The following is a 14,060-nucleotide window of genomic DNA, read 5'->3' as shown; positions in this document are numbered from 1 at the left end:
TACCCTAGTGCTTGGGCACTTGCTACCCAGTTCCCAAATTCAGCCTGGCCCAACCCTGGCCACTATGGCCAGTTGGGAAGTAAAGCTGTGGATTGAAGACCTCACTCTGTTACACTGACCTTCAAAATAAATATATCCTAAAAAAAGGAAAGAAAAGGAAATACAAGTGACAAAGATCATCAAACTCCCACAAAGATACATGGGATAAAAAAATATATAAATGATAAGTGACAAACAACCTAGTCGTTGCAAATAGGTTAGTGGTTTGGCATATGAAGTTGAAGGGAAGAAAAAAATCCATCTTTTTAGGTGTAACAAAATAAGATTAAAATAGATCCCATGGCACTCAAAATTTAAGTATAGAAGCAGAAGATCAAAACTGGGAGCAAGCATAAAGTTTAGTGAATAAGATGCCAAGATCCCACATAGGCTCATCAGGTAGAATTTCTGCCTCTAGTTCCTGGCTCCAGCTTCCTGCCAATGCAGACCCTGAGGGACAGCAGTGATGAATCAGGCAACCGAGTGTGGGTGACCTGGACTGTGTTCCCAACTCCCGCCTCAGTCTATCTCCACTCATCATGAACAACTGGGGAGTGAACTAGAAAATCAGAGCACTTGTGCTCTCAAGAACATGGTGTGTGTGTGTGTGTGTGTGTGTGTGTAGGCGTGCACACATGCTCACATGTGGCTCTCAAACGTTAAAAATTTTAAGCAGCTGAAATATGCTACTAATGAAGCCCAGCCCAAACATATCAAGAAACATAAACATCTTCCAAGTACTATTTCCTATCCTCTGATAAGTCTTCAGTGATGAGAAAACAGCCAGTAGAGTTTAGAAAAATATTAAACCCAAGATCCAGAATGAGCTGAAGTAATCCTATGCTATTTCTAACTCCAGTGTATTATGAGTTATGAGAACAATGAACAATAGAAGTTGAAAAGTCAAGCAAGCATTTGACACAGTAGTTAAGACACTGGGTAAGACATCCAGAGTGCGTTGATTTGACATTCAGCTCCTGACTTGGTTCCTGCTACAGCAGACTTGATTCAAATTATTGGGTTCCTATTACCACATGAAAGAACTTGGACTGAGTTCCCACGTCCTGGCTTCTACCGTTTCTTGGACTATGGGCAAATACTGGAATTTGGGGGAATGAACCAGCAGCCTGGGATTGCTCTTTCTCTAGTTTTCTGTCTCTATCTCTCAAATAAATATATTCTATAAATACTTACCTTAAATTCTCATAATTAAAAAGGTGGACACTTTCTAAATAAAGTCTACAAGAACAGTACATATTCTTAATTTGTTCAATAAGAAAGCAATGAGAGGGCTGCATGATGGCTCCATTGGCTAACGCTCCATCTGCAAGCAGCAGCATCCCATATGGGCAACAGTTCGTGTCTTAGGTGCTTCATTTTCAATTCAGCTCCCTGCTTATGGCCTGGGAAAGCACAGGAGGACAGCCCAAAGCCTCATGCCCTTGCACCTGCATGGGAGACCCAGAAGAAACTCCTGACTCTTGGCTTCAGAGAGGCTCAGCTCCAGCCATTGCAGCCTTCTGGGAAGTGAACCAGCATATCAATCAATTTCGCTCTCCTTCTCTCTCTCATTCTGTACCCCTCTGTCTTTCAAATAAATCTTTCTTAAAAAAGAAAAAGTATTTCTAAAATGCCAACCTTTTCACTTTATCTTTATGGAAAAACATACAAGCACACCTAAATTTACATTTCAGTGGAGAGATTATATTATGAAATGAATAGGCAAAAATTACTTATACAGTAAATCAAACCATTCAAGTACAAATACAGGTTCGGGTAGGTTCAGTATTTACTGAAGACTGACAAGAGTAAGAGTTTCCACAGGATCCATTTCTGTAAATAACAGTATTTTAAACTCCAAAATACACAAAATAGCTCCTCATTCTTATACCTAACCGTCAGTTAGGGTTTAGTTCATTAAGCAGTTGATCAGAAATTCAAGAGTTAGCCAAAGCAGTCAAGAGCAAAGAAACGGTATGCCAAAGAATAAAAACAATCTCCATTTTCAGATAGTCAGTACAAAAATGAGCTGGATTTTTCTAATAACGACACAAAAATGCAAAATTCTAACAAAGCACGCAAAAGCAAAAAAAGAAATGAAAAGGCCAGGGCTAATTTTCTGCCTGAAGCACTGGCATCCCAGGCATTGGGGGCCGGTTTACATTCTGGCTGCTGCACTTCTAATCCAATTCCCTGTTTATGAACTGGGAAAGCAGTAAAAGACGGCCCAAGGTCTTGGGCCTCTCTCTGCATCTACACAGGAGACCCAGAAGATGCTCCTGGCTTCAGATTGGTTCAGCTCAACCACTGTAACAATTCGAGTAGTGAACCCCCAAGATGGAACATCTCCCTCTCACTCTCTCTTCATCTATCCTCCTTGTAAATCTGCCTTTCAAATAAAAATAAATAAATATATATATTTTTAAAGTGCAGTAGAAAATAGAAGCTGGCTATATTTAGACTGTTATATATCAAAGCATACCTTAAATACATTTTGTAGCTCTTAGCAAACTAATAATCTCATCACACTCATGTGTGAGACACCAAACTCTAATCTTGCAGAAACCAGCACATCTTCAAAGACTCAACATAAGGCCAGAGTTCTTAATTTCTAAATCAAACCAGAAGAGTTGATTCTTTATTCATTTGACTTTCCTTCACTCAGCACTACAGGTACTATCTATTTGCCAGGATTAGCACAGGAACAGAAACACACATAATATTATCTATGACTGAAAGGGACTCAGGGAGATTTCTACTCTCTAGCTAAAGTAGTAGTAGTTCATAGCTTCCTATCTTCCAGTCTTATTTCTCCACCAGTAAATCACATTGCCACATGGGAACAGCAACAGGTTGGGGAATGTAATTTTGTATACTAATATTTCTGTGATGGAACTTAAGATTAAAATCATTTCCACTAGAAAAAAATCATACATAACTCTACCTGTAAATATGGCTTCATTTCTTATTTTTATTTATTTTTTTAATTTATTTATTTTTATTGGAAAGGCAAACATGCAGAGAGGAGGAGATACAGGGAGGAAGACCAGAATTCTGTCTGATGATTCACTCCCCAAATGACCACAACGGCCGATGCTTTGCCGATCTGAAGCCAGAAGCCAGGAGCTTTTTCTGGGTCTCCCCCACAGGTGCAGGGTCCCAAGGCTTTGGTCTGTCCTTGACTGCTTTCCCAGGCCACAAGCAGAGAGCTAGATGGGAAGTGGGGCTGCCAGGACTAGAACCGGAGCTCATATGGGATCCCGGTGCATTCAAAGTGAGGATGCTGGTTCAAGGTTAAAACACTATGCTATTATGCCGGGCCCCAGTTTTTATTTTAAAAATTCAGATTACTCTTTACCACTCTAATACAATAGTGTAAGCTTATTAAAACCATGGTTATTTCAGTTGTTTTCTCTTTACAAAAAAAAAAAAAATCTAACCAAGCAATTTAAAGTTACCACTTGGCATTAATCAAAATGGATATTATTCAGCTATCTCCAAATGTGATTATATTTTATGTACTATTTATTCTTTCTTCGAACCAATACCAAAAATGAAAACAAAGTTAAATTAAAACTACCAAAAAAGAAGAATGGAAGAATAAAATAAGAAAACAATCTGTGGTTACCAAGAGTAGTTGAAAAAATTTAGTCTTATTTTAAACCTAAATTTTTTTGTTTTTAAAATCTAAACCTTTCAAAGTAATTCTGAATATAGCTAATATTGAGGAGAAAACAGTGCCACCTCACTAAAAAAGAAGTTACCATCAGTAGAAGCAAAAATAGAGGGAGTCGACCGAAAGAATTTTCCCAATGAATAGGAAATGAACAAGGAAAACCTCTTCCCTTTGGACAGACACTATAAACAACAGCTGATAATTTCATTATTTACTTGGTATTTATCCAGAGCAGCAAATCTAATTAAAGGGGAGAAGGGATTCAGTGTCTTTAAATTAAACTGGCTCCTCCTACCCTTCCTAATTTGAATACCTTAGCACTGTCCAGTAACAATGCTTTTATGTAGAACTATGATGAGTTAGGATGAAAACGTGCTAAATTCCTAAAATATGCTGCATTTCTTAAAAAATACGAATCACTAGTGCAGAGCCTCTGTACGTGACAAAACCCACAGTCTCACCACAAAATTACATTTTTCATATCATGTAATTGTGGGTTCTAACCACCCTTGCTTCAATGAAATGGTGTTCAAATCTCCTTTTCTGCAAGCAAGTGAAAACTGTAATGGTTACTATCAGTCTCAAAACAGACAGAAATGCAAAGTAGTCTACTCTTTAATTTGTGATGAGTCCTGTTACTCTGCCAAAATCATGGCCATCCAAAAAATTTAGAGGTCTGGGTGATCCTGCAGTTAAATATTGCATTTTGCTGAAGTTTTATCATATCAACTTCTATTTTATAAGTTATGATAGAATTCTCTTTGAAGTTATATCAGCTTCTTTGCTTAAGGAAAACTATTTTAAATTACAAAGTAGGGGCCAACAGTTATGACAAAGCTTTCAGCAATCACAACCATTTGATACTGTCTGGGGTTCAAGACCAAGTCAGATTATGCTTCCAATTCTAGCCTTCAGCTAATGCATTCCATGGGAGGCAGGAGGTGATTGTTCAAGTAGGTGGCCTTCTGCCAGCCAAGTAGAAGGCCCAAATGAAGTTCTAGGCTCCTGGCTTTGTCCTGGACCGGCCCTGGATGTTGCAGGCCTGGGGAGTGAACCAATGGTTTCAAAATCTCTCACTATCTATTTGTCTTTCAAATAAACAAAAATATACAAAATTTTTTAAAATTAAAAATATAGAGTAACCGAAAAGACTTCACTCATTTTAAAAAAGATTTATTTATCTGTATTGGAAAGGCAGATACTTTTAGAGAGGAGGAGAGACACAGAGCCAATCCAAAAGCCAGGAGCTTCTTCGCGGTCTCCCACATGAATGCAGGGACCCAAGGCTTTGGGCCGTCCTCAACTGTTTTCCCAGGCCACAAGCATGGAGCAGGATGGGAACTGGAGCTGCTGGGATGGGAACTGGAGCTGCTGTGATTAGAACTGGCACCCACATGGGATCCCAGCACATTCAATGGGAGGAGTTTAGCTGCTAGGCCAGGTGCCGGGCCCGACTTCAATCATTTTAAAAATAAATAGAGTGGGCAAACTTTTCTGTCAAGGGCTATTTGAATACAACATCATTTGCAAGCCATACAAAATTATCAACTTAAAAAGTAACTACCTACAGTTTTATTGAACCTTGAGTACTACCTGCAGTTGTCCTGGTAGGGCTACACCATATGACTTTGCAGCTGTAAGCTGAACATTCCCAGCCCTGGATAAAGTACAGGCAGGCACTGTGCACAGCACACAGAGTCATGCTCGGTGTACCTGCATCCCTTACTAGAGTGCCTCTTTCTGATCCAGCTCCCTGCTAATGCACCTGGGGAAGTGGCTATGACGGCTCCAATATGTGAGTTCCTGCCCCATATGTGGGAGAAACAGATGGAGTTCCTGGCCTCTGGCTTCAACCTGGGCCAGCCCCAGCTGTTGCACTGTTGCAACCATCTAGGGAAAGACCCAGCAGATGGAACACAATGTATGGATGTGAAAAGGGGGGGGGGGGGGGGGGGGGATGGGATGTGTTTTGTCTCTGGGTGCTAGTTTGTCTTTGGCATAAAATACATATTTTTTTGTAAATGTATGAGGTAAAAATGTCTTATCATCTCTTTACTTCTATCCCACAGAAATAACTATTGTAAAATAAATTGTGGCTTACCTTTCCAGACTTTTGAGAACACATTCAAATTCTATTGTGATTCAAAAAGGTATATACAACTCCAATAATAAAGAAATCCACTATCATTCAATTCTGCAAATTTTTTAAAATATGAAGTTTTTAAAAAATTTAAATATTTGATATATTTGACTTTTTAAATCTCCATAAATATTTTTAATTGCTGTTTTATTGAGTCACTTTTATTCATAAATGAACAGTTTTGTGCCCACATCTTTGTATCTGTATTTTTCTGCAAAGAAATTTATAAGTGAAAATGCTGGAATAAAATACAGACACATATTCTATTCTGAAAGACACTATTAAACTTTCTGCTTTCTTCAAGATAATCATAATAACACTCCATGATGACCTAAGCTTATTTTTATTAATATTCTTTATTTTTTACATCCTGTTGTAACACAGTGATCATTTTGCTATTAGCATAGTGCTATCAGCACTAATCATTTTGCTATGAAATTTCAGCAGGTTTGTAATTTTTTGTTCTTTTCCTTTGTCAGTTTGCATCATCACCACTGTCCTACATACAGTACTTTTCTTTAATTCTGTTGAAACCAGAGAAAACTGAGATCAAACTCAAAATCAAATAAGAAAAAAATTAAACGAGAAATTCTCAATTGAGTATGCACTGTAATTACTACTGTTATGTCTCAGAGGTCTTTCATGCATCTAGATTATGTAGAGGTAAGGTTTCTAGATTGTAAATATTAGAAAGAAATATCATCACTGTTATTATTAATATACCAAAAGGTTTTCTGTTGATATTTTTATGTGGGAAGCACCTTAGGTTAAAAAAAAGAAGAAAAGGAGGGCCCAGCACGATGGCCTAGTGGTTAAAGTCCTCACCTTGAACCCGCACCGAGATCCCATATGGGCAGCAGTTCTAATCTCAGCAGCCCAGCTTCCCATCCAGCTCCCTGCCTGTGGCCTGGGAAAGCAGTCGAGGATGAACCAAAGCCTTGGGACCCTGCACCAGCATGGGAGACCCAGAAGCTCCTGGCTTCAGATCAGCTCAGCTCCGGTCATTGTGGTCACTTGGGGAGTGAATTATCGGACAGAAGATCTTCTCTGTCTCTCCTCCTCTCTGTATATCTGACTTTCCAATAAAAATAAATAAATCTTTTTTTAAAAAAGGAAGAAAGGGTTAGTACTGTAGTAGTGCTTAAGCTGCCTCCTTCTGATGCTACCACTGCATTTCAGAGCACAAGATTGACCCTGGCTACTCTGCTTTTAATCGAACTTCCTGCTCACAACCAGGGAAGGCAGCTGAAGGTAGTACAAGAAATGGGCGCCTGTCAAGCATGTAGAATGGAGACCTTGACTCACGACTTTCGCCTGGCCTTGATCTAGTTATTTATGTCCAATTGGGGAGTGACCCAGATGAAACTGCTGTCACTCCATCTTTCTAACAAATGTATCATAAAATTAGCATAACGCTACTATGCCAGCAAAAACTGTTAACAGGACTGAGAAATTATAAAATATTTAACCTCATCATGAGACAGAAGAGAAATAAGAGTCATAAATTCAAAGACCCATCCAAATCTGACATGAATCTAAACCAACCAGTAGCAAAGAATGTATAGAATTTAACTACAAAAGACACCTACTGTCCTATTAGAGAATTCCAAACCTGCAGAAATACCTAAAATACACCATCTTTGGGAGATGAGGGAAGACATTGAGCAAGATTATTTTGATAACTGTCATGTGCAAAAGAAGGAAGCACGCTTGTGCACATCAGCAAGCTGGTTATAATCAAGCTGTCAGAACTCCAGGCAGAGACAGATCCACGCTCCCAGGGCAAACCACCACACTTCTACATTCAATCAAAAGTCCGGCCTGCCTCCCCTCTCTGAACCAGGAGGTAGAAATCTTCCTGCCATGCTGTCCTTTGGGCTGAAGCATAAGCCCTCAATAAGGTTTTGGGTTTTTTTTTGGTTTTTTTGTTTTTTAATTTATTTAATCTTTATTGCAAAGTCAGATATACAGAGAGGAGGGGAGACAGAGAGGAAGATCTTCTGTCTGCTGGTTCACTTCCCAAGTGACCACAACGCTCGGTGCTGCGCCGATCCGAAGTCAGGAGCCAGGAGCTTCTTTCAGGTCTCCTACACAGATGTAGGGTCCCAAAGCTTTGGGCCATCCTCAACTGCTTTCCCAGTCCACAAGCAGGGAGCTGGATGGGAAGCGGTGCTGCCGATTGCTCATATGGGATCCTGGAACTTTCAAGGCAAAGACTTTAGCCGCTAGGTCAAAGCACCGGGGATCCCCTGATAAGTCTTATCTGGGTTACACATTGACCTCTTGTGTATTTCTACTTACAAGTGAACCAAAGAACCTGGAATTAGTAACAATTATGCTATATTATCCTTATACTCAGCCAACTTGATGCTAGGACTAATGCAGTGAACATATGTGACTTACAATGATCTCCCCTTCCTTCTGGGACTATTACCTTACATTTTTAAAAACTGTGATTCACTTCCTCTCATCATTTGCTGTAAGGCACCCCAATATTACCATATTGATGATTTCAAAGTATATAACCTCAGCAGAGTCCATAAGATTAAAAAAAGTTCTTTTAAGGATTTCTGGAGAAGGAAGCTAGCATAAACTTGCCTTCTCCCTTTCTTTCATCCCTTGCCCTTTCTCCACTTTTCTCTCTATACCCCAAAGATACAACAGAGAAGATTATCATTTCTCTCCTGCCATATGCAGTATGAAGATACACAATGCACAACAAACGGCACAGAGAAGGTGGGACTAAATGCAACCAAAGAACAAAAACAAGGAAAAACAGAGCCGATAAATGCAGCCCAGATATATTTCAGCCCTAAACTAAAATATACCTGAACTTTTGAGTTGTACATCCTTGTTGAAATCAGAATTTTTTTCACCTATAGCTTAAAAAGTCCTAACCCCTACAACTAAAACACTGTGGTTTAATGATCAGATTTTAAGCAACATTTTTACTGAGTCAGTTCTAGTAAAACTCCATTTCTGATCTAACAATGATTTGCTATTTGAACTAAATTTAGAGATTAATTCCTTAAGCCTTTTTTAAATATAATTTTGTCCTTTTCCTTTTTCTGAAGAATTATTTATTTGAAAGGCAGAGTACTGGCTCACTCCCCCAGATGGCCACAAGAGACAGGGCTGGACAAGCCAGAAGCCAGGAGTCTAGAACTCCATTTGTGTCTCCCACATGGGTGGCAGGAACCCAGGAACCTGGGCCATCTATCTCCACTTCTGCAAAGGTGTATAATCAGGGAGCTGGACTGGAAAAAGAGCAGTTGAAATCCAAACCCCTCGATGCCAATGTCACAGGCTACAGCTTAACTGACTTTGAAACAACACCAGCCACTAGTTGGTTCATGGGGGGAGGAAGGGGTGATAACATTTTTTTTTTAATTGGGAAGGCAAATTTACAGAGAGGAGAGAGAAAAAGGTCTTCCATCTGCTGGTTTACTATCCATAGCCAGAGCTGTGCAAATGTAAAGCTAGGAGCTTCCTTCAGGTCTCCCACTCTGTCCCAAAGCTCAGAGCCATCTTCTACTGCTTTCTCAAGCCATAAGGGAAGGGAAAGTGGAGTAGCCAGGACACGAACTGCCGCTGAGAAGAATGCTAGTGCTTACAGCCTGAGCATTAGCCAGTTGAGCTAGTACACCAGTCACCAAGCCACCAGTTTTAAAACTAAAATTTTCTCCCTCAAACTTTTATATTCTAATATATATTCCAAAATCACTTTCATCAGTAGCACATATCTGAATAATGACAGAAACTCAACTCAGCACACATCCAATTTCCAGGCCTTAGAACTCTGAAGAAATGCTCAATGCTTTGGAAAGATTATTAAAACAAAAAGTTACAAGGGAATCAAAGTGTAATACAGAACCACATTTAGATGCTTCTTTTTTCTGGCATCTTGAGTCCTGATTTTAGGATTTTTAAAGACTTTTCTACAGTGAAAATTACTGATAATCTAGCCAGTAAATATTTTTGTAACATGACAATAACAAATTACTCAGCAAAACAAGCCAGTTACCTAATTTTAAAAATAAAAACACATAACTTAACTTATGGAATACCACCTTTATTTTATACTTATAAATATTCATGTAATTTCAATTCCAACAACCGAAAAAAAAAATGTTAACTTACCTCAATTGTTTCGCATAGTTCTGTTCAATCTCTATTCTCTCTTTAACAAATTTGGCATATCTTTCCAAGAAGTCGATTCCCCATTGTGTATGCTTGTCTAAGCTGTCGAACTGATCCTAAAAGAGGAAGGTTAAAAACTCATTGCAAATATTTAAAATTATATCTACAAACATTTCAGCCAGTTTGAGGTACAAAGCAAGAATCCTACCCATCTCATTCTTTAGGATTAGAAACAGGTTTCTAAGTATAAAATCACAGAGACTACTTTATGCCTAAATGACTTTATCCACAAGCTAACTATCTGACTGCTACATTCTTACCCCATCACCTTTTTGCAACTAACTTTTTCCTTCTCAGCTCAGGCATTATGTTGACCATAATACCACTCTAAACTCACAAACTTGGATAAGTGCTCTTTCTCTGAATCCCTAAGGTTCCCTAAAATTACTATCCTATTCATTTGTCATACTATATTGAGGACAGTGACCAGGTACTAAACTTTCAGCTCTCAAGATCTAAATACGTGTGGCACTAGAAGCACTCAATGGAGAACTGTTTAGCTGAATAAAATCAGTCGTATATGGGATGCGTTCAAATTCTGAGATCTGAAAGGTGAGTTTGCTGATGCACCTGGGTAACTCATTTCAAATCTCAGCTGCTCATCTCCTAATTCCCTGGAAAAGGAGCTAAGAATGGCCCAAGTGCTTGGGACCTTACCTCTATGTGGGAGACTTGGATGCAGCTTCTGGCTTATGGCTTCCACCTACTTCTGCCCCAGCCTTGGTGACCATCTGAAGAACGAAATAACTATGGGAGATAGCTAGCTGTCTTATTTTTTAACTCTGTCTTTTAAATAAGCAATCTTTTAAAAAAATTTCTGGAATCTGCCATTCACCAAATGTTTGACAACTGGGCAAGTTTTTTTCTTTATCCAAATATGGGAGACCTGACACTAACCTCACAGTAATGTGCCGATATCCATTATAAATTTAAAACAATTTCAGTTGTCTTTTAGAAGACAATCCCAAACTTCCAGAAGACTTAATTATTTTTTAATTGGGGAGAGGATAAAGACAGAAAGGATATCAATCTTGTACATATTAGTCCATTCCCAAAAATCCACAGCAGTCCTGGGTGGGCCAGGTCAGTGCCAAGAACCCATAAATTTATTCAGGTCTCCCAAATGAGTGACAGGGACTCAATCACTGAGGCAATCATTTGTTGTTGGCCAGGATCACACCAACAGAACACTGGATCAAAAATGCAATAGCTGGGACTCACACTAGATACTCCATTATGGAACATGTGTATGCCCCAAAACAATTTTATTACTGCACCAAATATCTGTCTCTAGGTAAGTGAGTGCTGAACAAACCAGGTTACCCTCTAGTGAATGAGTCTCACCCTATCAGCTTTCCTGGAAGACTGACCAGCCCCCCTCAAATAGGAATTTGCTGGACAACTGTCTTTTCTGCAATAAGCTTCAACAGATCAAATCAAAATGCATTCATTACCAGTTGTAATGAATACATTACCAAGTTGTCATCAGATAGAAAAAATTAAGCTGTTTATCTCACCTGAGAATTAGAGAAAGAGATAAAGATAATACCCAAATTCCCAAATAGGCCAGGTCTAGCCTAGAAGATAAGGAAGCCTTGTCTGCTTGAACCTTTACAAGGAAAGTAAGTTGGCAACAACAAGCCTGCCTTTTTGTTAATCTCTTTCTGCTTTCCTCATATCTTCTCTATCCATAATACCATTATCTTCCTCTCAACTCATCTAAATATTCATTTGGTTTTCTTTTCCATCTTATCTTAAAGACAGAAATAAATGCAGAGTCTTTCAACCCCTGGATCACATCCCAAAGGTCTGGAACAGCCAAGGCTCGGTCAGACAGAAATCAGAAGCTGGACATCTAAAGCCAGGTATCCCATCGGGGCGGTCTCCTAGCATATACGACAACAGGACACTGGAACTGTAAGCACAGTCAGGACTCAAACCCAGGCACTCTGAGATGCAACTGACTGGTGGTTAATGAGTTTAAATATTCAGTTTGACTTACTGAGTAAATTTGAATTTTTTTTTCAACTAGACTGAGAACTTTTCAACCAGCTGAGAATAAATCTTCAATACTTCCTTCCTTTACTGGTTCAGAAAAGACTAAACATCAACATATACTTTTTCAGTGGTTCACTAAATGGAGTCCATAATTTAGATGGAATCTAGCAAATATTATAGGCAAAGAAATGTTAAGAGAATTTGTATCTTAATGAAGCCATACAGTATATCTTCACTGTGTAATTTCTTAAAAGTATGCCTTTAGGGATAGCTTCCTATGCATCCTATAATAGATTTTACCAATTACCTGGTATGCCACCATGTTTCTCTACATATATCGTAACTTTAACTGCAAAAGGAAGAGCAAATGTGACAAAAGAAGTAATAAGCTTTTGGTCTTTGATCTCTGTATTAGGAAGAAGCTTTTAAAACCTTCAAACTGGGCCCAGCACGGTGACCTAATTGCTAAGGTCCTTACCTTGAACGCGCCGGGATCCCATATGGGCACCGATTCTAGTCCCGGCAGTCCTGCTTCCCATCTAGCTCCCTGCTTGTGGACTGGGTAAGCAGTAGAAAACAGCCCAAAGCCTTGGGACCCTGCATCTGCGTGGGGGACCTGAAGGAGGTTCCTGACTCCTGGCTTCAGACGGGCACAGCTCCGGGCCGTTGCAGTCACTTGGGGAGTGAACCATCGGACAGAAGATCTTCCTCTCTCTCTCTCCTCCTCTCTGTATGTCTGACTTTGCAATAAAATAAATAAATCTTTAAAAAAAAAAAAAAACTTGAAACTGCCTAACTGATAATGAAAGGAACTTCTAATATTCTTTTTTTTTAAAGATTTATTTTTATTATTATTTTTTCATTGGAAAGGAGGATATACAGAGAGGAGAGACAGACAGGAAGATCTTCCATCCCATGATTCACTCCCCAAGTGAGCGCAACGGCCGATCCGAAGCCAGGAGCCTCTTCCGGGTCTCCCACGCGGGTGCAGGGTCCCAAAGCTTTGGGCCGTCCTCCACTGCTTTCCCAGGCCACAGGCAGGGAGCTGGAAGGGAAGCGGGGCTGCCGGGATTAGAACTGGCACCCATATGGGATCCCGGGTGTGCAAGGCGAGGACCTTTAACCACTTGCGCCACCGCGGCGGGCCCTCAAATTTCATTTTATTTCTACAACACATCATTAAAGCTTTTAGTAATTAATATTTATTAGTAAACAATGTTCCAGACCCTCTTTATATAACTATGGAAACTGAAAATGTTTAAGCAATTTGCTGATAGCTGCCCACTAACCAAAATGAGGTAAAACTAGACATCTCAAAGACACTGCCAGTTTTGTATTCTAACTATCCAAATGAGCAACTACTGTGCATAATTATTTAAATGATGTACTTCATTTACCGGAAAGAAACAACAGAAAAAAACACTGCTCACCAGGGAAGCTTTGATTAAAGGAACAAATTAAAAATCCCCATTCAAATACATTTAAGATCCCTATTCAAACACATGCTCAATGCTTAAACTCCTTTACAAATTCTTGGTAAGGCTGGACAAGGCAGCAGCACCCACTGACATACATGTGGACTGGGTCATGGGGTGGAGTGAGCAGAGTTAAGCTGCAACACCCATAGGCATATACAAGACTTGGACTGGACAAGTCTGCTGTACATATGGACATGTGCAAGAACTGGGGCTAGGGCAGGCCTGGTGGGAACATCGGGGGTCATCCCAACTAAGCTGCCGTTTCTGCTGATGTGCATAAGGGACTGTGGCAGGTTGGGCTGCATCACTCATCAATTTGCATAGGACATGGGGCTGGGAACAGAACTGACCAGGCAACTACAATCACCAGTGTATGCATAGGCTGATCCAGGTGACAGACTGAATCTGACCCTGTACTGGTTGCCACATGCAAGAGTCAGGTCTGGGATGGCCTCAAATAAGGTTTCAGGGAGGGGGGGGTGCTCCTCAACTGTACCACTGGACTCAAAACTCTGGCCACAAAGTAAAT

At 39.8% G+C, this 14,060-nt stretch overlaps 1 protein-coding gene across 1 annotated transcript in view; it reads right to left on the bottom strand.

Moving 5' to 3' along the window:
- FNBP1L (formin binding protein 1 like) overlaps positions 1 to 14,060 on the bottom strand; it is a 107,071-nt gene that overhangs the window by 52,710 nt on the left and 40,301 nt on the right. Inside the window, exon 2 of the mRNA XM_040998692.1 lies at positions 9,996 to 10,111. Within this exon, the coding sequence (XP_040854626.1) occupies positions 9,996 to 10,111 (116 nt within the window). The remainder of the gene's footprint in view (positions 1 to 9,995; positions 10,112 to 14,060) is intronic.

The sequence above is a fragment of the Ochotona curzoniae genome, unplaced genomic scaffold (assembly GCF_017591425.1).
Source record: "Ochotona curzoniae isolate NIBS_2020 unplaced genomic scaffold, NIBS_Ocur_1.0 scaffold_1037, whole genome shotgun sequence".
In the NCBI taxonomy this organism is placed as follows: Eukaryota; Metazoa; Chordata; class Mammalia; order Lagomorpha; family Ochotonidae; genus Ochotona; species Ochotona curzoniae.
This window is presented reverse-complemented; position numbering and strand designations above follow the sequence as displayed.